The sequence below is a fragment of the Toxotes jaculatrix genome, chromosome 23 (assembly GCF_017976425.1).
Source record: "Toxotes jaculatrix isolate fToxJac2 chromosome 23, fToxJac2.pri, whole genome shotgun sequence".
Lineage (NCBI taxonomy): Eukaryota > Metazoa > Chordata > Actinopteri > Toxotidae > Toxotes > Toxotes jaculatrix.
In genome coordinates this window covers 11,241,302-11,264,379 of record NC_054416.1, presented here as the reverse complement: position 1 = coordinate 11,264,379, position 23,078 = coordinate 11,241,302, and the positions used below count along the sequence as shown (strand labels likewise).

At 42.5% G+C, this 23,078-nt stretch overlaps 1 protein-coding gene across 3 annotated transcripts; it reads left to right on the top strand.

Moving 5' to 3' along the window:
* The first annotated feature begins 1,334 nt into the window (after nt 1-1,334).
* On the top strand, nt 1,335-22,017 carry gigyf1a (GRB10 interacting GYF protein 1a). 3 transcript variants are annotated; one of them, XM_041030831.1, is made up of 26 exons: nt 1,335-1,565; nt 5,478-6,116; nt 6,208-6,271; nt 8,487-8,616; nt 8,857-8,952; nt 9,144-9,261; nt 9,941-10,049; nt 10,484-10,683; nt 11,325-11,554; nt 11,749-11,869; nt 12,034-12,219; nt 12,566-12,720; nt 12,903-13,068; nt 13,276-13,442; nt 13,730-13,830; nt 13,974-14,074; nt 14,180-14,253; nt 14,465-14,602; nt 14,910-15,128; nt 15,263-15,480; nt 15,647-15,804; nt 15,982-16,145; nt 16,866-16,910; nt 17,118-17,262; nt 18,001-21,287; nt 21,426-22,017. In XM_041030831.1, exons 3-25 carry the CDS (start codon nt 6,237-6,239, stop codon nt 18,066-18,068), a joined length of 3,144 nt encoding a protein of 1,047 aa, XP_040886765.1. In that variant the 5' UTR covers nt 1,335-1,565; nt 5,478-6,116; nt 6,208-6,236; the 3' UTR covers nt 18,069-21,287; nt 21,426-22,017. The 3 variants fall into 3 exon arrangements, with proteins under 3 accessions (XP_040886765.1, XP_040886764.1, XP_040886763.1); XM_041030830.1 differs by having other exon boundaries at nt 13,276-13,499; nt 13,980-14,074; XM_041030829.1 differs by having other exon boundaries at nt 13,276-13,499.
* The last annotated feature ends 1,061 nt before the right edge of the window (nt 22,018-23,078 follow it).

The following is a 23,078-nucleotide window of genomic DNA, read 5'->3' as shown; positions in this document are numbered from 1 at the left end:
CTAATTTTACGATCTTAATTTCTTTTGGTTACAGTGTATGTTGTGCTTTCTCTGTGAGGCTGCTTTCTTTCCACTTCAGTTACAGTGTAAAAAAAAAAAAAACCCACCCCTCGATCCTCGTTTGTTCAGTCTGTTATGAACCTACAACTGCCGTACAACAACCAGACCAAGCCAGATTGCATTCAGTTCCTGGCCACCTTTTCCTGGCACACATTACTTGCACAAAGTTAATATGGGTTGGCAGAGCAGAGAGTGTCACCCCTGTGCAAACGTGCAAGGTGGTGTTGGATGGCTGTACTGCGATGGAGGTGAGAAACTGTCAAATGCTGAGGCAGCCACAAGAGTGTGTGTCAAGAGGGCTGAAATAAAAGCCCAGGCAGAGTATTGCAAGAAAGTGCTGAAAAGGCATCAAAACATTAACGATTTTAGCAGCATCTTCAAGCAGACGTTCACTCAGGCGGTGGTGGGCCACAAAGGTAATACAACTGACCTCATTTTCTCTGTCAAAGCCAAACCCACTGCATTCTGCAACTGAAAGAAGCCTCAAAATCAAACCAGACAGTATCAGCTACGGCCTGAAACACCCCCGATCACCCAAACTAATGACTTCTTGGGGTCATTAATAAGAAGCCAATAATGTAGGCTGTTATCACTTAAGTTGGTGTTGAGGTTGCATTACAATTAATACAATTAACAGACAGAGAAACTTGGGCTTTTGGGGCCCCCGGTTGGTAACAGTTCCAGTCTAGTAATTCTAATTAGAAATCTAATTTGAATGTATTTTAAATGCCATGTGGACATTCTGACTCACTGACTACTGCTGTTCACATGGTGCCGCTGTTGTCCAACAGCGCCCTCTGCTGACTAAACCCCGCTGCTGCCTTCCACACACGTATTGCACATGCTCAGTTGGTTATAGCCGTTAAACATGCTCTGCTACTCATTCAGTTCACTTTCAAGGGTATGGATGGCCAGTTGCTTGAATTATCTCAGTATGCATCTCAAGCTTGAAGCTACTGATTGAAAAGTGTATGAAAACAACTTTGTAGGAAGTAAGTTTAGTCATTGTGTGACTGCACGTTGCTGCCCTGCGAGTTTTTATCGAGCTAGCTGTTTTCGATGTATGCCTTTAATACAATCTCACGCTGCTTACTGGCTCATTAAACTCATGCAACTAAGACGCTGTGCGTTTTTAAATGCCGCTGCAAAGTGCAAAGTGAACACCATCAAATCCAAGCTGGTAAATAGGGGTGTGTTTGCCCTGCTACAACATTGGTTAGCCGCTTGTCAATGTGAAGTCACGTGGTGTCACACGGACGGCCATGTTTCCGAAACACAAACAACAAGAAGAGCAGCGACTGGGAGCCAGCAGACACATACTGATACGCAGCAGCGACCGTTGGAGGAGAGGGAAAAATAATAAATAAAATACAGAGCACGACTTTCTGAAAGTACGATTCTGTCGAATGAATACGTTTACAGTGTTTAAAGAGACCAATGCATGCGATATATTGGCTGTAGACACGCCGTGCAGACAACCAGTCTGGTAGCTATAAACAGTGAAGGTAAGCCATGGTTCCTCTTTGCAGCTTGTCTTTTAGCTAGCTGGCTAACGTGAGCTAACAAGCTAACCTCGGCTCTTGCAGCTCGAATGGTTTGAATTTATCTGTCGCCAGAAACGCATTTTCACCTAGGTGTTTAACAGCCAGGACTCTGTCATTTTCTGTCATTGTGTTTGTTGTGTTTACGTCGCATTGGCCTTAGCTTAGCACCGACAGCGGAGTGGGGGTGGTCGTCCGCACATTGGCGGAGCAGGCCGGGGTAGTCGGATCCCAACACTCCGCCCCCTCCGCCATCATATCTGGTGTCATTTGAACCTACAAGCCAAGGCCTTTACGATCAACGCATACCTTGTGCTAAGTTAGATAGCAAGCTAGCTAACCCATCTTAGTTATGCAACAGAAATATGATAGTGTGGGCAAAATACTCTTGTAACTATTGATTTATCTCCCCCTTTCCAACAAAACGATTTTCTGTTATTAGCTGGGAACACGGACTATGTGTATATTAACTCAAAAGAACATGTACCGTCATGTTAACCACTGACGGTAGCCAGTGTCAGCTCGAGCTGTTTTGGCCATACGTTAGCCATCTTTACGACCAAACAATTAGCATTGTTCAGGTTGTTAAAGTTACAAATTAGCGTGCGTGTAAAGTCAGCTTTAGCATGGCTGTACAGTCTGCTTTCCCGCAGCTTGAAACCCCGCCACGTTTTGAAATACATTACATTTGCAAATAATTAGATAATATATAGATATATAAATATCTGTTTGCAAGCAGCGTTGTTCCTTCGCGACACTGCTTCAGTTTTCTCAGAGGTTAGCGTTAGACATCAAACGTTAATTCTTTTCCTGTTGTGGCCTGAGGTTACGAGCCAAGTATTGAAACCAAAATAACTGCAAGTGATCTAAAGACGTTTAGAATAAAGTTATATATTCTTAATTGTTGCGGTTCTTTGTTAAATTATGTTCTTCCATTATTTATATTATACCAGAGCATAACTGATAAAACTGAAATGTAATTAATATCAATGGACAATGGTTTCTTACTTTGCTCCCTTTAAACAATAATTGCAGATTGTACCTGGTTAAAGTCATGATGCTCACTTAATTACCATTACTTTCACTGTGATTGCTAGTGTCAGATAATTCCCAGACATGAATAAGACATTCTTATCAGTAGCCTAAAAAAGTTGTGTGATGAAAATTGTATAATCTGTTTTTCCAGCAGATTATTTTCCCAGTTTGACTTTTGTCATTTAAGTTATTGTAGAGGTTGACATACCTTCAGGTCACACACAAACTTTGTTTTCTGGAGATGAACCCTAAAGGAACATTAATAATTTACACCCAGACTACCCTGGGATGACAACTGGACCTGTCAGCATCTAGTTTTCCAGTTGTCTTAAATATGTGTATATTGAAGTATTGTTAGCTATGTTATTGATTGTGCTTTGAGCTTCCTAGAAGGTAGACTGTTGCAGTACTCTAATGCAATTTTGGCATACTGGATTTTCTGTAGTTACATGTTGTTCACCAGTTGCAATGAGGCATAATGAGCTGTAGAAGTTTCAACATTTGTAGAAAACAGCTATTACAGGTATTAACAGCTCGGACTGTCACATTCAATTACAAAAAAAAAAAAAAGAATCAAAAATAGAAATAAGAATGTTTTGTTGTGTTGTGTTTAAAATTATTTCTTGCAAACAGTGAACTTACAAACCCTCAACCATAACAGAAGGCCTTCCTCTAAAGTGCACAGTGATGTGTGAGCAATGCTTTAAAAAAAAAGTATTAAAAATAGCATCAAATGGAGTAAAGCAGTCAGTTTAAAGTCGTAACAGTTGATTTATGTCCTAAGAGACCACTAACTGTAGTGTAAGTGGTGCTGAGGCGGGTGATTATGGACAAAGTATGTCTCAATATTTTCTGGCATTTTGACGTTGTTGACATTAGACTCTATTTTTAAGAGGGCACAACTGAGTGACATGTGAGTCATTTAGAGTTATATTTTTGTTGTTGATTCAAACAGTGTGCTTTTGAGTGATCACTTGTCAGGCCTATTTCTTTTTTTAAGATAAGAAATCCTTTATTAGTCCCTCAGTGGGAAAATTGCGTATTTTTTAATCATAATCTGCTTTACTATGGCCAATAAGTAAGTTATAGCTTGTTTCTGCCATGGACTTCAGTCATCAGATACATAAACACGACATAGGTCTGCATCATCAGAAATGAATTGTTCTATATAATAGAAATTTTAATCAAATGGAAAATGGTACTTAGCTGACACTGAAGGGCCGGAGGCTTCTCCTGTGCAGCCACAGAGAGGTGATACTCATTTGTAGGCAGGAAAGTTATGTAATCCTTGAAAATAGACATATCTGGATAAAATGAACTAGATATTGATATTTGCGTTCATTAAAATTGAAATGGCGTGCGTTAAGTGTATCGGTATAAATTCACTTTATGCAGTTTAACTTGGTGCCACCAGGGGGTGCCAAAGCACTAGTTACCCTTAGGTCCTGTCGCTTTCGCTTAACTAGCCGCTGTTCCTTTAGGATTTTGCCATTTCTTTCAGCAGTCTAAGACAATTATTTTATTAGCATTCAAAAATTACTACTCTTAAAAGGCTTTGACTGTGCGCCAGTGGCTAAGATTTACAGTAGAGGTAGGCTATATGAATTAAATCTTCTGTCGATACCTGACATACCTGAATTAAGGTGTGTTGGCCCACTGATGCGAAAAAAAAAGAAGTATTATATATCCACAAGGAGTTCTGCTAATTTACAAAATTGCACACAGTGCATTAATACAGCTAGTGAAACACATAGATACCTCTAGGTAAGTGTTGACAGAATCACTGTAAGTAAACAATCACCATATCACCCAACCCTCAGTAATGGGATATTTTATCAACTTAAAAAGCGGTTGTATTGGGTACAGCTTATAGAATCTGTGGGTAATGTGTTACTTAACTGGAATTTATGGTTGCCTGATAGTATCTAAACATTGATCCTAAGGACAAAGACGCTTAAGTTCAAATAGATGTGAACATACGCTTAGCTTGTGAGTTTTATGGTTCATTTATAATATAGACTATCTTGATGATTGGACCACTGTGCACAGAATCCAGAAGCCTGACAAACAGCATAAGGTAATTCCAGATAGTTCTTGGAAAACATAATATCAGTGTCGTTGCCTATGATGGCATATCCCTCCCTCCAACAGCATTAAATCATATCTTGCGTTCGGCTAGTTGAGGGGGTGTTTGCAGAGGTGGTTGTGTAGGAAAAGAAGGTATATGTTCAATATGTTCACAATTATCCATCAAATTACACTGGTGTAACATTTTTTATTAACTGTACTTGAACGGATGTGGTGTTGTATCATGATATTAACATCAGCAAGGAAAAAAACATAAAACTTCCTAAAAAGAATGTGATTCTCATATCATATGGGTTCTGTCTGCACGTATAAGCATCAACTGTTGTTTCCCTAGTCATTGGTTCAGTTGCCTTGACATTTTCAGGAACTATCCCCAACCAGCTGCATGCATTTAGAAGCAGCTGATTCAGAGAAACACTGGCCCATGATGGAGCACTAAACTAGGAATAGTTTGTCGTTTCATTTATTCAGTGAAGGAATACCAGTGTTGCTGTAACGCATTGATCAAATTTGGCTGGTACCTTTCAGTGAGTCCGAGGCATGCTGCCTCAAATAGTATGTCAAGGCTATGCAACACAAAATCAAATTACATTTTTTTTCCTATAACAACGGAGGCAGACTGCCAAGCTGTGAAAATGCATCATACCAGCAGCCAATAAAATAGGTGTACACATCTAACATTATTCTTTTCATCTTTCCTTTAATTGTCCACTTTCTCTGATGCCATCGCTCCAACTCTCTTTTTTTTTCCAGTGGTGCAAAGGGAGGAGGACAGGAAATAAAGGAGTTACCTGGAGGGTGTCCGTCAATCCACATTTCAGTTGGAGCGAGAGAAAAAGGCACGGAGGGAGAGAGAGAGAGAAAGGAGAAGCGGAGTGCGAGTCGCGTCTGCTCTTGGCAGCTGTTCCAGCAGCCTGTTTCATTATTTTGGCTGTTATTTCGTTCCTGCGTTACCTTTTTTGATGAATCAGTTCATATTTTTAACTTTAATGTGAGATATAACTGCTGTAAAAAAAAAGAAAAAAAAAGAAAAAAAAAGCAAGAAAACAGAAAACATTATTACTAGCAAGAGTGTTTTTATTTTTGTTCCATCATTAATTTCCAAGGTTCTTTTTGTTTCTTATTTTATGTTTAACAACCTTTTTCGGCTGTGAGTAGCAGGAGCTTCCATTCTCCAAACGAACCCCCTTCCTTACCTAGTTAGGACCTGATAACCTGGTATTCCTCAAGCACCTGAAACTGGCAGCTATTCTCTTTGTGTCTGTGTGTTTGGGGAGCCCTGTGACCACAGCTTAAGCACCACTCAGCCTTCTAGTCACCTAAGCCTAACTAAAGCCAGCCAGCTCTAGCCTGGTCCAGCCCAGTCCAGCCTGCTCCGATCTTCTGGACAGGGTAAGGCAGTTGGGGCACATTTATTCCTCTGCCGGTACATTTTTATCCCCCCCAGAAAAAAACCCCAACTAATTATTATTTTTCTCCTCAGATACTCAGTTCTGTGTGGACGTGAGGAATATGACTGCTGAGACTCTTAACTTCGGCCCAGAATGGTAACTTATTTCTTTACAGTAATTCAGCATGGTTTTGAAACACTTAGAGAAGCATTTTTCGCAGCTCAATAGTTAGCTAGATTTTTGGCAATGATTTAAGCATGTGAAGACTTAATTGAGTTAAATAAGTTTGTTGTGTTAAAGCTACTCAAAGCCTACTCGCATGTTTATTTTGAAGCTTTTTACCATATTGCATCAAATTTCCATTATTCTGAGCATGCTTGGGATTTTTCTTCCATGTTGGTTTAAAGTAATTGCTTAAGACATTTTGGCCTAATGGTGGCACTGAAGGGAAAGTCGGTGTGTGTGTGAATGTTATGGAGTTTTGGTCTGAATTGTTGAGTTAGCTTTTCGTACTGAATGCCATGGAAAACTTGCTTGTATTTGTGCATGTTGGAGCCGAAAAGATGAGTCAATTAGTCAATTAGTCATGTGACAGAGAATCAATTGGCAGCTGTTTTCATGACCAATAAAAACTAACCCTTTTAACTGTTGGTTGGACAAAGCAACACTGGACTTGGGAAACTGACTATACTTACTATAACTATAACTGTCCACATGGTAGTAACATAAGAGTTTATAGGGTTGGTATATTCATTTTAGTGTTTTTGTTTTTAGCTTTCTGGGTTTTTTTTTTCTAAATAGTCACTAACTGTGGAAAAGCTGTTTGTACCTGAAGTCAGAATGTAGGTTTCATCACAGTGGTGTCCTGTCCACCTCTGTCTGTTTCGCTGCTGTTTCTCCTCCTCCTCCTCAGTGAATGTTTGTGTAGCGATTAATGGAGGGGGGAGGGCTTAGTCTCCGGTTTGGTAGCTCTCCATCTCTAACGGCCTGTGACTGCTGTGTGCATTCTTGGTGCGGTGCCAGCCTCGCAGAATATTTCTCTCTTTACACATCTGCAGCTGCTTTCCTCTCAATGGCCCTTCCAGCTCACTTTTATCCTTGTGCCCTTTTAATAGAGCTATAGAACGGCCAGTTCATGTGCTCACCGCATACAGCTGTCTGGCCAGCATGTTTACAAGACTTTGAAAGTCTGTTAGCGTTACAAAATTATTTTTACCGTTTGAGGTTTTGTTGGCAGTAGAGTCGGCAAGTATGTTAGTCGTCATGATAGAAAAGTGGGAACAGTCTGCCACTCGTTTAGATTGATGTAACATATATTAGACTAACCATTGCTCTTTAAGACTCTGACACATGAATATATAGATTTAAGTGTGTGGACGTTTCTTTAGATTTCTCTAGGGGAAGGGAAGGAAGCAAGGGAGGGAAGCTAAATTTGGCTAAGGAAAATACAAATGAAGTGGAAACAAATATGCAAAAATAATTCTTAGTACCCCACCCACTGGCATGTTTCCTCAGCCCTCCTCTTATTATGCGTATCAGTTGCTGCTCCACTTATTTTTACTCTTTGATACGCCACATGCTACAAGCTGGTCTTTCGTGATGCTTTCCCTTACCTTTTAAACCCCACACCCACCTCCACATCTCTGAGTTACATATGGTTTTGATGTGGGGCTGTGAGTCAATGACACACTTTGTAGAGGCATGTGAATGGAGCCATTGTTAAACAGCAGGCTTTGGAAGCTGGCCTCCTAGTAATAGCTTTTTAAAATGAAATCTTGGGATTGGAAAGCTAATATATCATCTGTGTTGGGCCAAGTGTGTTCAGGGGGACCTGCGTAGGAGGATGGGTGATTTGTTACAGAACATTTAGTAAATTCTTTTTTTTTCTCTGCTGCAAGATGGATGCTATTAGATTTCTTTTTTCTCCAATTTAGATTAAAAGGAATTCTATTATGGTTACACAATAGCTCGCTCTCTTTTTTTTGTTTTACGTGCCAACAGGGGAATTAACACCAAGTTATTTATAGGTGATATTTCTACAATGTATGTCAGCTGAAATCAGTAGTCAGGAAAAAGTACTTCAAACACGTGGCTCTATTGGTTTAGTCTATAATTCCAGAGTAACACTTAACTGTTGAAAACACTGACATCTGATCTGTAGCTGTGGTCACTGGTTTATTAGATTTTTTCATGTGCCGATGTTAAATATTTATACACATTATCATTTTCTAAAGTTGCAGCAAAACATTCCACTCAGTTCCTACATTTTGAATCCAACTGAGACGGTCTGTTTGAGATTCATGCAAGAAATATTGATGTAAAAAAAAAAAAAATACATTATACTGATTTTTAAGCACTCTTCCTCACACAGGCTCCGTGCACTGTCCAGTGGGGGGAGTGTGACGTCCCCCCCTCCTTCCCCCGCCATGCCAAAGTACAAGCTGGCCGAGTACCGCTACGGCCGAGAGGAGATGTTAGCACTTTATATCAAAGACAACAAGGTTAGTGGGAAAACTACCAAGTTCCTCTCAGGACTATATGAGTCACAGAATAAGAAATAATGTGTCATGTTTTGCGGCCTTGAGGAAGTCGTTGGTGCTGAAAGTGAACAAGTACTTTTTAAAAGCCAGCATGTATATAAACCTCAGTTTATTTCTCTGTCCTCAAAATTGAGAACTTGTTTGTAGGTTGTTTTTTTATATCATGTTAAAATTATTGCCCCTTGTTGTTGCTGTGTTTAGGTCCCAGAGGACATGCAGGATAAGGAGTTTGCTGCTATTCTGCAAGATGAGCCCATGCAGCCACTGGCACTGGTGCCTCTCACTGAGGAGGAGCAGGTCCGCCACAAACACACACTTACAGAACCACTGATACCTGCTAATGTAGAACTGTTTCAGCCTGTCATGTGATATTTCACCATAATGCAACCTCGACTCCAAAGCGAGCGGTTGAGTTCGTTGAAAAATGTGGCTGTGAGCTCACATGCCTCACATTCCTCCCTTTTGCTCTTTCCATTCTTTCCCCGCAGAGGAACTTCTCCATGTCTGTGAACAGTGTGGCGGTGCTGAGGCTCATGGGAAAAGGGGTGGGAGGGGCTGCCCCAGCCGGAGTGGTCCGAGGACGAGGGGCCACACGAGGTGGTCGAGGTAAAAACTAAAGACAAAAAAAGAAATAAATACACCCATTAGAAGAGAAGAAACAGACCCAAATAAAGAAAAGCATTGATTCAGCCTAAGTGCACTCATGATAAATCCACAGCCACTTGCGCTGAAACTAACATGAGTCCAACAGCAACAGAAATGCTGCCCAGGCCCTTGGCTGAAACTAAAATGGCTGTTATCCAGGGCAAGTAAAACAGTTTATTCAAGCCAACCACTCAAGTGTTTATTTCCCCCTTTTCTTCCACCATCTTGATGCAGCACACTTCCTCTTGGCCTGTCTAAATAATCCTCCTTTTCTCCAGCCACACCTGTCTCAAACCACTGGGCTTATGAACTCACCTTGTGCACACACATCACTCCGCGCATATGAATAGCCAATGTAAACACTAGCCGTCCGGTTGAAGACAGCCAAGGAAACGACTTAGAAGAATAATGCTGTGCGGGTTTCTGAATTCGTGCATGTGTTGATGTGTGTGGCTGTGTGCAACTTGAAGGGAGTATAAAGTGTTTGTTAGATTATTTAAAATAGAAAAATTATCAGGACTTGAGAACGTGTTAAACTGAAGTGAGTGAAACAATCCCAAATGGCTGATCACGAGTTCTCTCATTCAGATGATGATTGTATGAAATATAAACACCCTCTTCTCTGTGTGGATACAATCAGGACGAGGTCGTGGTGAAGGTGGATTCTACCAAAGAAGTATTGAAGATGTGGAGGTGGGTTTCGGCCGCAGCGTCCGAGAGATACACCGCAGCCAGAGCTGGGACGACCGGTAAGAAAAAAAAAAACAGCACACACTGCTGAACCAAGCAGTGTCCTTAGAAGGGCTGGCAAAGTCAAATAAATCTGGCTTCATTCCACAGTAAAAAGGTATATACTCACTGCTGAGAGGAGCTGTCATCCAGTGCAATAAACTTTATAATCTGCTGTGGTATTTTTACTCTAATGGGGTAATTTATCTCACTTTTGTGGACGTCTTATCTGCCTTGACTGAACTAAAGTATCTGTTATATTTCTTAAGTAGTGTTTTTTTTTTTTTTTTAATGGCCCTGGATAAAATGCATCAGTTGGTATCTGCCCTAACAAGATGCAGGTTTTAGCAGGACATATTTCTCAAGTATAAAAATAATTCCATGTTTTGGGCTTGTTTTCCTCTGTTTATCACTTAACTGATATAATTTCTCTCCATTTCCCTCCTTTCCTCAGGGGTGAGCGTCGATTTGAGAAGCCACTGCGGCGGGAGGTGGGGCGTCCTGGCTTTGAGGAAGCTGGAGGTCCCGGGGGTCCGGGTAGGAAGGAGTACACAAGGGCTGACAGCGATAACTGGCGCACCCTCCGTGAGGAGCAGGAGGAGGACGAGGGGGAGCCGGGCAGCAACTGGAGACTGGCTGGACCCCGCAGGGATGGTACGATAAATACAAACATTTATTTATTGTAGCCTCAGAATCATGTTTGTGTTGCACATGAAAAGTTGCGTTCCATTAATCCTCTGTTAAACAGTAGCCCCTGTTCAAGGCGGGAACGCTGCGCCTTTATTCTTCCTCCCTGTATAAGGGGTACAAACACAGAATTTGGCGGGGGGGGGTTGTTCACTGTAAACCAGCGAATATGGCAGATCTGATTTCTGAAACAGCAGATATCCTGACACCTAGTGGCAGTGAAGTGATTTCTACAACACACAGTAGCTGGAGTTTGGCTGAAACAGAGTTTAATTATAAGCTTCCACAGTTTCTAAGGAACTAACAGATTTAAGCGGCTACATGACTTTCTGCAAACATCAGGTTTAAACTTGTTTTAAACTCCAAACTGTGGCTAGGTTATTGACGGTAACAGCCCCAGGGGGTGAGATATAACAGATCCCAAGACTTAACCACATGACTGTCTGGGCAACAGCCGTAACTAGGCAATGTTTTTCTCTTACTTAGTTTTTCTTAAAAACCTTCTTTTTGTACCTCTACTGTAGGGACCTACTCAGTTTGATTTATGTTTTGATGACTCCTCTGATTGTTGCTTTCCATGGCTGATGGTGGTGAATGTCTTCTCTCAGATGGTGGTCCTCGCTCAGCAGGCTGGCGGGACCATGGTGGTCCAGGCGAGAGCCGTCGCAGGAAGTTTGATTTTGACTTCCGGGACTCGGAGGGTCATGGTGGTGGTCGCCGTCGTGCAGGCAGTGAGGGAATGGAGGACGACAGGGACGGCCTGCCTGAGTGGTGTACAGATGAGGAGGATGGGGAGATGGGCACGTTTGACTCCTCTGGAGCTTTCATGCCTATGAAGGTGTGTATAGAAATCCTGTTTGAAGGAGAAGAATAAGTTGTATTATTTTCAAACCCACAGTAATTAACATAAACTGTATTTATACACTCTATTGTATTTTTGCCAGTATATTTCTTGTATCACCAGCCCTCATGAATGTCTGAGCGTTTGTTCCACTTTGATTTCTTCTACTTCTGCTTGTCTTTCTCCTTCAGAAGGGTGGCAAGGAGACAATCCTGGAGGAGGAGTTGGAGTTTAAGGGGATAGAGGAGGAGGAAGAGGAGGAGAGTCTTGCTGACACAGAGAGGAGCAGTGCTGAAGGAGACAAAGACAAAGGTAAACAAGTATAGTTCTTTATGATGATTTACAGTTTGTTTGCACCTTGCTCCATAAAGTTGCGACTAGTGGGTCACTGGCCCAGAAGTGATTTAATTACAACTTTTGACATTTATTTATTTATTTATTGTTTTGTTTTTTGCCTTTCTATCCTCCACGGTCAGAGAGCAAAGAAAGCGGCTCTGCTGTGGTTGACGGTGAGGTAAAGCCAGTGTCACCTTCTTCTTCTCCTCCAACACACTGTACTCCTCCATCTCTGGAGCTCCAACCAAGCAACGCAGGCCCATTGGTGGAGAACACTCAGCTGAGCAACAGCCACCCTGTCAAGGCCAACAGCACGCCTGGTGAAGGTATATCTAGTTCCAAATCCCCCACGTACTTTCCTTTGTTGAATGTAGCCTTTTGTGAGCCCTTTTAGTCTCAGGAGTGTGTTTGTGTGTGTTTGAGAGAGGGAGAGAGATGGGGTGTGGGGGTAGAGAGAGAGGAATTTCAGCCATGTTGATATTTTGGTTTGATATACAATATGTTTAGCCCCAGTCATTTAATATCTTGTTTACTGAACCCGCCGTTCCTGCTGTATCAGATACAGAGCCAGTAGGTGGCTCTACCCCCTACATCCCACTCCGTTAATAGAAAAACTAAAAATAGAACCCATTGTTTTACTGTTTGTTCTTACTGTTGTTGTTTTTGTGTCAGATGTGGCTCCAGTAGGGGGCTCCAAGGCCCAGCTCAGCCCTAGCACCACCACCTCTTCCAGTCTGCCTCCCCCACCTCCTTCCTCTGCTGCTCCTCTCCTCCCTCCATCTGGAGGAGACACTGAGGACGATGAGGGCATGAAGCACCTGCAGCAGGTATGAACAACAAGAAGCACATTTCAAGCGTGAACCTGGTTTTAACAACACAAGCATTTAACACAGCTGAACTCTCTTTTACTCAGAGGAGGACTACAGCTACTGAATATATTTTTTACAGACTATTCTAGGATCATTACATTGAATATTCATTGAATTTGCATGTTTGTGTGTTTGTGTAGGAGGCAGAGAAGATGGTGGCATCACTGCAGGACACCTCTTTGGAGGAGGAGTGTTTCACCCAGGCTCTGCAGCAGCAGGAGAGCAGGAACACAGCAGCCGCTCTACCGCTGTCTCATGAGGCTGCCATGAAGTGGTTCTACAAGGACCCACAGGGAGAGATCCAGGGTACACACACACACACACACTTTGGAATTTACAGTCACTTGTACACTCATAGGAAGGCATATAAGCATATTAATTCCTAAATATCGCTGTGCTGGATTACAGCCGTCTGTCGTCTGAAATCATTTAAATGTGGTACGAAAAGTGAGGGACATAATCACAGGCTTTGCACTGTAAACTCATCCCTCTGTCTCTCTCGCCCGTTGCCAGGTCCTTTCACCACGGTGGAGATGTGTGAGTGGTTCCAGGCTGGCTACTTCACCATGACCCTGCTGGTGAAGCGGGGCTGTGACGAGGGCTTTCAGCCCCTGGGGGACGTCATCAAGATGTGGGGCCGCGTGCCCTTCGCCCCAGGGCCCTCACCGCCGCCCCTGCTGGTGAGACAGCCACCAACAACGCAGCGCCCGCAGCCCACCCGGGGGCCCGCTGGGACTGTGAGTCAGAACTCAGCCAACATAGAGGGTGGGGAGGGGGCATGCAGAGGAAACTATAGACTGTGATTAAAATGAATGTACAATTCCCTGTTAAATGGTTGTGTGTATATAGGCCACTGGAAAAAGTTATTTCTCAGATCTAGCCCACTATGTCAGGATAATTGTGTTTGGTGTCCTGGATCTTCAACAGCAATGTACTGACTGGAAATCTCCCTTTCTCTTCTACTCAGGGAAACCTGGACCAGGAGCGCCTGAAAAAGCAACAGGAGCTGGCAGCAGCAGCTCTTTATCAGCAGATCCAACAGCAGCAGCTATTCCAGCTCATTAACAGGTGGGCCTATGGGGGAGGGGTGTGACAGTTTCACCTCACATGTCTGGACTGGTTTGTGTTCCTGTTTGTGTCTTTTTACATCAGAGGAAATTGCGGCTCTTCACTTAAATGTCCGTGCTGGGTTTTTGCTGTGTGTGTCTAAGGTGCAGTGAGCAGGGTATGATGCCTTCGATGAACAGGTCGATGTCAGTGCCAGATACAGGGTCCATGTGGGACATGCATACCTCAGCTTCACAGCCATCAGGTACTTTCTAGACAGCACCTGGTTGCGCAAACACACATGCGTGCAATAAAGAAACATAAACAAAAGCTCATGGGCTAAAAATAATCTGATTTAATTTCCCTGTAGGCGGTGAAGCCAGTCTTTGGGACATAACAATGAATCCTTCTACTCAGGGTCCAACTCTCGAACAGCTTCAAAAGGTGGGTAAAGTCATGAGTGTTTCAAGAACATAAATACACAAGTTCACTGCCTGCATTTTATTGTATCTCACTGTCAACCCGAAACATTTCAACTGGAAGCATATGTTATGCAACCAGAGATTGTTAGCGCTGCTAGCAAGCACAAAAACTTTAGTAAAATTGTAGCGATTACATGCTGTGGTCTCAGTTTGTGCCTGTTTGTCTCCCTTAGCTCCAGCAGGAGAGGCGAGACGCTGAACTCAGGGCGAAGCGTGAGGAGGAGGAGCAGCGCAAGAGGAGGGAGGAGAAGAGGAGGCAACAGGAGGAGCAGAAGAGGAGGGAGGAGGAGGAGCTCTTTAGACGCAAGCAGGTGAGATGAAGGAGAGAGATTATTTTTCCATCTTCTCTTCCCCTTTTATATTGATTTTATAGTAACAGCCAATAATACGCTCAAATCCTGAAAAATCCCCTCAGCTCTCTCTGTTTGGAAACTCCATTGTGTTGAGTTATTAGTTGCTTTAGCTAAAACAGGCAGTTTATCTTTAAAGTGGCTAGTAACAAGAAATACATTTCATCATCATACTTTAGCATATTATAGCCTGGTCCAAGGGTACATCAGTTGGCAGGTGCCAGGTTCCACCGATTCTGTGTTGACATGGTGCCGTATCTTCCTATAGTGTCGTCAGCAGCAGGAACTGATCATGAAGTTGCTGCAGCAGACCCCCCAGCAGCAGGGTCCTGGGGCAGGCGGCTCAGGCTGGAGTGGGGGCCCCTCCTCCGGGCTCACCAAAACAGGAAAGTCCCCGGCTCTCACTCTGCTGGAAATGCAGCAGGAGGCAGAGAGGCTCCTGAAGCAGCAGCAGCAGCAACAGAGAGCCCAGCAGCAGAGAGACCGCGTGAGTTTTAATTATACAATACTGACGTTTCATACAGGGATAATGTTAGAATGTAGTTGGAATGCAAATAGAAAATTACGTGTTTTTGTTCGTAATAATCAGACTGATTTATCTCTCTCTTCATCTGTTTCCAGCACCCCGGCATGTCGATGGGGAGCTCCTCCATGGGAGGCCAGTGGGTGGAGGGTGTTGGCATGTGGGGCGGGCCTGGTATGGAGGGCAAAAGTGGCAGTGGAGGCTCTTCAGGCAGCATGGGCATGTGGGATGAGGCTGTGAAGAACCAGGCCGGCCTGCGTGGCAACAGCAACAACAACATGGGCTTGAAGAACAGCCGCAGCAGCCCGTCACTCAGGTACACATTATCAAATTAAATAAACTAAAAGTGAATCGACGCCTCGATTAAAAATAGTGCAACTTTTACACCTACTGCTGCAGATGGCATTGCAGAACTTATGTGTGTCTTTCAGTCGATCACTGTAATTGATATGCTTTTTTTTTTTACTGTGTGTCATCTGCAGTGATCAGTACATGATGCGTCGTAAGCGGACTGAAGAGGAGGAGAAGCTGCTGAAGCTGCTGCAGGGCATGAAGCCTCAGGATGGCTTCACCACTTGGTGTGAACAGATGCTGCACGCTCTCAACACCTCTGCCAACAACTCTTCCTCCTCTCTGGATGGTAGGCTGCTCAAGTTTTATATATTTAGCAGTGGCAAGGGTGAGGAAAGTTCCCCTTCAACTTAAACATATTTTCGTATTTGTGTGTGTGTATATATATATATATATATAATCAAACTAACATAAACCTCTGTCCCCACAGTTGCAGCATCTAATTAAACTGTTTGTCTTTATTTAGTTGCCACAATTGTGGCATACCTGAAGGAGGTGGAGTCTCCCTATGCAGTGCTGGACTTCATCCGGTCCTACCTAGGGGACACAGTGGAAGCCAAAGAGTTCGCCAAACAGTTTCTGGAGCGACGTGCCAAACAGAAAGCCAACCAACAGAGACAGCAGCAACAGGTAGGCCTGAGCTCGAAAGGATTTTAAGTGAAGCATATGTGAAAAAACTTAACGTGTGGAGACACAGCGGTTAGTCCGGGATCCAAAACTAAAAACAGCCACTTAATGGCTGAAACTTCAACACAGACCTCCTGCTGTGTGTGAAGGAAGGGGAGTTATTATGTCCTCTGATGGCTGCTGTCAGTGCACACTTACTAAAAGTCTGACCTTTTCATAAGAAGCTAAAAATTGCAGCATTTAATAAGTACACTGTTAAATTGTAGTTTTTTACTCTGAGTTTTTAATTTTACTTCTTTAATGGCTGCTAGAGACTTTTTTATTTTGATTAAATAAAGGTTTGCGGTGGGAGTTATTAAACCAGTACAAAAGTTAATTTGCATCGGTCAATCGGAAAATCAAGAAGGGAATGAATCCAGCAAGCAAGGTTCCTGTCAGCATTTCAACCTGCACCTAATAACAAACTGACTGGGAAGTACTTTGTACTTAGTATGTCTTGATTTACAAATTTAGTGAAAGTATCCTGTTATATTTTGTGGTTAATGAAGTGATATGTATGTAAGTATATTGACTTGACCTGAGTCAGTCTAGCAATACTCAGCGGTGATGAAATATGATTGAAAATACTACAAATGGGCTTAAAATTACTACGTTGGAAACCTTTGAGTGTGTTGTAACAGTGTGACATGTATAAACTTTAGCTCGTCTTCTTCTTATTCCCAGTTATCAAAGGAAGTGGCTGGACTGAACATGAACTTCCCTCTGCAGGTAAACATATGTCTGTATACTGTTCAAACAAACACCGATGGGATTAGAGTTGTGATAAATACGCCAGGGCCTTGGCGTATTTTGACGTGTCCATTAATTCAGCCATTATCATTGACACTGTAGTGTTAGTTAAAATGTTGAAGTTCAGCAGATAGTTGTCCAGCCCCATAATTCACTCTGGCTAAATCTCCTTCTCTCTTCTTTTAGGACTCAATGCGAGGTATGAATCCAAGCACCCTGCAGTCCATGTTTCAGGCCAACCACATGGGCAAGGCTGGTCTCTACGACAACCAGGGGGGAAAGATGAAAAAGAAACAGCCCATGATGCTGCACTCTGACCCCAGCATCTTAGGTACGTGACCTCCCTGTAATTTAATGATTCTTCTTCGACTTGATTCGTCTGGAAATGTTAAAAATCGAAAAAAAAGTTGCTTGACGACAGATTAGCATTACGATTATACAAAACACAGCCTGCCAACAAAGACACGAGCCACACACTCCCACATCGGAGTTACTACACAAAACAAAACAAGCCGAAATGGAATCATAGACATGAATCAAATGGAGTCAAAGAGAAAGCAGCAGAAAGTATTACATCTTCTTGATGACTCGTTTGCACCCACTCCAGGTGGTGAGTAGGATGTGCTCATAGGGTAGGCTTATGTCTGACGTTTATGTCCCCATGAACAGCATGAACACAGAGATGCACACAGCCCTTTATTTTCACTGTAAAACACTGATTTTGTCCAGTACATTTTATCTACCCAGTGTAGATGTGTGTACTATCTATGTTTTCTGCCTTTTAATACTAAAAAATGGTGCATGAACAGACAGAAGTAGAACCTTATTTATGTTATGAGTTACTGTCTCAGCTGCTTCTTACTTTTACTAATACTGTTTAAAATTTCCAAAACTGAAGGGCTCCTCCTAAACTGATACGATCAGATCATTTCTGGATTTCATCGTTATCTCCTCCCTGCACTTTTTAAGCCAGCCCTTCAGACTCCCCCGTGGCCCTCCCTCCTCTGATCTCACTCTGCTCTCTCCGTCTCTTCTCTCTGCCCTCCCTGCCCTCCCCTCCTCCCTGCAGGGTACTCATTCCACAACACGGGCGAGTGTCTGAGCCTGAATGAGATGGAGATGGTGGAGGATTACTGATGTGACGCAGCGCAGCAGCAATAGCTACCTGAGGCCTTCTGTCTTTTAATCAGACAAACCTGATGACGAATGTGCACTGCTGGGGGAACCAGGGGTGGGGGTAGGAAGGGAGCGTGCGTGAGGGGAGGTGCAGGGTGGAGGCGCCTGGATCTGCGCCTCCCATTCTTTCCTTCCCTCTGGATAGAAAAAAGGGCTCCCTGCTGCACCAGTTGATCACTTGAGCAGGGGAGAAGGGGGTGAGGAGGGGTGAGGTTAAAAAGGAAGATGGGTATCCTCTGGCACTCAAAAGATTAAGCACCTTATACTGAACTAATGCACTTTATTGAGATGGGATTTGAATAGTTTTTTTTTCATGTGTGTGTATGTATGTGTGAGTGTTTGGAATCAGTGCGCATACAGTATGTGTACATACACATCCTCTGTGTGCATGTGCATCGGAACTGGAAGGGGGCGGTGAAACAGTCGGTGGGGTGAATGGTCGGGCTGTTAGGTTTTCAAAGTCAGGGGGACCTTTAGTTGAAACCTTATCAGAAAGCAAATCCTTTCTCGAAAGACAAACACTGTTGATATTGCTCTTGTTTAGCATTTTTTTACGTTTATATAAAAAGTAAAGCTATTGAAAAATGGATTATAAAAAAACTTGAAGATTTGCACTTGCCTAAAAAAGAAATAACAAAAACAACAAAAAAAATCAAACAAATGGGGTTAGTTATAGAAGTGAATATTTTTTTGTGAATGTGTTATGAATGACTGTGAGAGTGACTGATGTGAGATGGTTGGTTTGTGTCAGTAATATACCAGTCTGCACAATGTTTTTTTTTCTTTGGTTGCTTACCAAGATGTATGAAACATAAGAGGCCATTTTTGTCTTTTTTTTTTTTCTTTTGTTCGAATGGTAATTTTGTATTCTCATGTTCAGAGAGTGTGTGTGTGTGTGTCCCTTCTCCAAACAGGGACTTGATCTCCATGTTTTGAGAGAGTGAATGAATGAGAGAGAGAGAGAGGGCAATTGCACAACACATCCTTTCTCTCACCAGCTCTTCATCCCCAGATAGACGAAATAGAAATGCATACATTTGTAAATGTCAGCTTTTGCGCTCATCACATGATGACCACCACTAGTTTATTTCCCTTGGCTTCTCCCCATGGGGAGCTGTCTCTAGATCTGTGTGGACTAGTAGACAGGGCGAATCATGAGGGACATTACTGTGTGTGCATCTGAGTGAGACTTTGTGTTTGTGTGTGTGTGTGTATGTGTGTTTTCAGAGTGCATGTTCATTTACTGTTCATAGAAATGAGTTAAGACTACAGGTACTCATTTTGAATACATGTGCTTTTTTTGTATGTGTATGAATGCACATTTGTGCCTAAGAACTTGGATAGGGTGCGTGGCCATTGAGACATTAACTCTTTTTTGAGAGCAAGTGTGACGTGTGTCAGTGCTCAGCACAGTGTATGTAAAGTATGTAAGTTTATATCGTAAATATTTCTAGTTCAGTCTAGGGGTGATCCATCGGAAGGTTAGTCCAGTCTGTTTTCCTGGGGTGTGATCACGTTGCCTTTTGTCAGCTCTCGAACTTGTGAATGAAAGGTGTCGAGTTTCTGACTCTGAAAAAAAAAAAAAAAAAATACAGCATCTTAATGTGCAACTGCACAGAACGGTGCATGAAATGTTAGCATATTGTGTTACTTATTCGTTGTTGCAATTTGATAATGACGAGTTTTCTTTTTTTTTAATGAAAAATATATATGAATATATACATTATATACAAAGTTTAAAAAGTATTTGGACTAAGATAATGAGCACTTGGGGCTGCTATTTTTGTTGTGTTTTTAATTTTTTTTTTCCTTAATTTGTTTTTCATTTTTGGTTCGCCATGTGAAGTGTGTGTATTATTTCTTTCTTAAGAAAATATTGAATGTATTCCAAAAAAAATGACAAGAAACCCTTGCTGATACCAGATATTATTTTTTTTTCCTCAGAAGATTTCAAAAATGGAAACAAAATACAAAAAAGCTTCAAAGAGTTTAGCGAGGTCTTTTTTTTTTCCTATTTTTTTTTTCCACGGTGGAGAAAAAAAAAACTCGGGATGGATACAGTTGAACACACTGCCTCTACAATCCTGGTCGTACAAATAGTGACTAAGAATTCAAAGAAAGGACTCTTTCTATTCCATACTGGAGCTTTGGTTGTTTACAAACCACATGGATATCTGTGGGTGCAGTTTTGTTTTTTTTGTTTTTGTTTTTTTTGAATTTTTTTTTCCTTTTTGTTCTAAGAAAAGACGGGTGGGGTTTGCAAGTGCGCTTCTGCCATATGGACATTGAGTGGGGTTGTTTCTTTTTTGTTTTGTTTTTTTTTTGAGGAAGAGTGGCAGGCATCACAACAACATGGACAAGATCCTCTAACTGGACCATTGTGTGTGGTTGTGGATCCTGAGGCTCGATGATCAACCGTGGAGCGAGGCGGGAAAATCAAGGATTGGCTGTGTTTTGTGGAGAACGGAGTGCAGGGCTGCATAACCCTAGAGGGAACTGAGAGGGCGATGAGTACACCTGGTCCGTGCACTTGTCTTCACCTCAACCCTCATGAGCACTCACACCCTGCCCTCACCAACTCACCTATGCACTTTTGTTCATTCAAGCTGTGAGGTACCATTTTGGGGATGGGAGCACAATTACAACAGGAGGATTGCTACGACTTTGACAAAGTCACTGAAAAGATATTCCCAAACTGAAATAAGAAACTCGAGAAGCACGTCTTCTCCCACCTCCTGTATATAACCATATTTTTGTATCACCTTTGAGAGTAGAAAGAAAATTTGCAAATGGATGAAGGAAAATTCATGAGACATTGATTACATGGAGTGAATGTTCTTCAAGAAAACCAATCTTTTGGAAAATAGTTTCAGATAGACTCGCTGTGAGTTTCCCATAGTTTGCCAGTACCCCTGAAAAAAATCGGGCATGGAAGGGAAAACCACATGGACTGGTGCTGGACATGCTACAGTGTCTCCGAGACTGACTGATAGTTACTTATCACAGTGGACGTTGCAGTGGCTACAAAGCTCCGCCAAGAGTGTTTGATCAACATACTCAGTAAAGAACCAGACATGGGTTAGAAGAACTTTTGGCAAGGATGCTTCCACTTCGTCTCCCAATCTGGTGACTGCCATGAGAGCTGTAGTGTGACTGCAGGAGGACAAATCCTTGGCATTGGTAAGATACATGGGCCTCACTTCTTCTTTGCTTGTTGTTGCTGTATATATAAGATAACGTGGCACTTGGTTTCTAACGGGGGTGTTTGGACCATGTGGTGATGACGGTCTTGTGCCCTTTCTTTTTGTCTTCTCACAGGCGTCTGGCTGTGCTTTATTTGCTGCCCTCTACAAGGAGGATCTAATCTACAGCCAACCCATGAACCAGTTAACCCTAAACCTGTCCTTTGAACTTAAACCCTAAGAAACTTTTCTGTCTTGACCTCAGACTGGGCAGGCCATTGACATTATCAGTTGGACAGTTACCAGATGAAGTTACAGGTTTATCGACCATGGATCCCATCTGTGTTGGAAGTGTTAGGTTCGGGCATTTGATCAGGCGCTCTCCGACGAGGAAGAGGATAAAGAGACACAAATTGCCCAGACGTCATCATCCACCTCAGCCTGAAACTCTCGGTTGGGCGCGTGGAGGTTTTCTACCCAGCGTGATAGAGAACCTGCCCTCCTGCCCAGACGTCAGAGACAGAGAGCTGGGTTGGGTTTCGGTGGATGTGGCTGGATTACATCTAAGCCAATAGAAATCCATGCAGCTGTGGAACTGGATGAACTGAAAGAATTGTACAAAAAAAAAAAAAAAAAGACTTTGAAACATAACAAAACACAAACACGTAGCTACATGTCACATAGATTCTAGAGTCCAAAGGAGTGGCAGACACTACATGCAAAAGAAAGAAAAGCAACGTACACTCAGTTACATTGGCTCTCCTCTGGAACCACGTCTGCACACATAACAGGGCTTCATCAATATCAAATCACACAAGACACGTACAGACACACACAAGCATCAACGCTCATCACTATAAATGCTGAGCTGTGTAAATAATGTAAAAGTTTGTGTTTTGATTTTTCTCATAGTGGGTTTTGCTTTATTTCTCTGTTCAACATGCCTTAAATTGTATAGTTCAGTCCTGGACGGCTAACTGAAAATGTTCTCTAAATGATGAATTTGAGTTGGAAACCACCTTGTTAACTGTAACGAAAAGGTAAAGAAGGAAAGGAGCTTTCAACAAGACTGTCTTCTGTTGGCTAACAGAACTGTCTGTTCTGTATTAACCTCATAAATGTACATCTGATCACCACAAAAGTTACTGGTTAGCTACAGAATAGAGCAGCAAAGCGGTCTTTGATTAATCTGAGTTTTGCTGGTGGTTGGCTTATGTTGCCCTTTTGGTTTCCTTAAAATGAAGAGTGGGTTTGTTTAGATTTTCTTTGTAGATTCTTGCAAAAAGTGCAGGCTGAAGTCTGCACTGTCTGGAGCTGAGCTGAGGGGGTGGGATGCACAGCATTGGCTTAAAGCACAGACTTGTTGCTGTGTGATGACTATTGTTGGTTACACTGCTCTAGGCAAAACTGAACCAGAGCGACAGGTCATCCTCAAATTGAGATACAAGTCGGGGCTTTTTGGTTTATTTTTTACACTCCGGGGACATAAATGATTTGGAAGTGAGTAAGAACTTTTTACAGTTTTGAGATGACGACTCAGGCTTGTATGAGAAACATGATTGTTAGAGCAAGCTTGCATGATTTGTAATATTTGTAGGTTTTGACACTAAAACTTGTGACGGGTCACGACTTGGCCCAGGTGGCTTCTGCTCTGTCTGTGTTCCTGGTAGTGCTGCTGACCGTCTTGGGTGGCATCAAATAGAGAAGGATTCGACCAGTCAGTTGTGCATTACCTGAAAGGAAATTCCATGTCTTGAAAATTCGGATAGTGTCTTGTTCTGTGTATGTA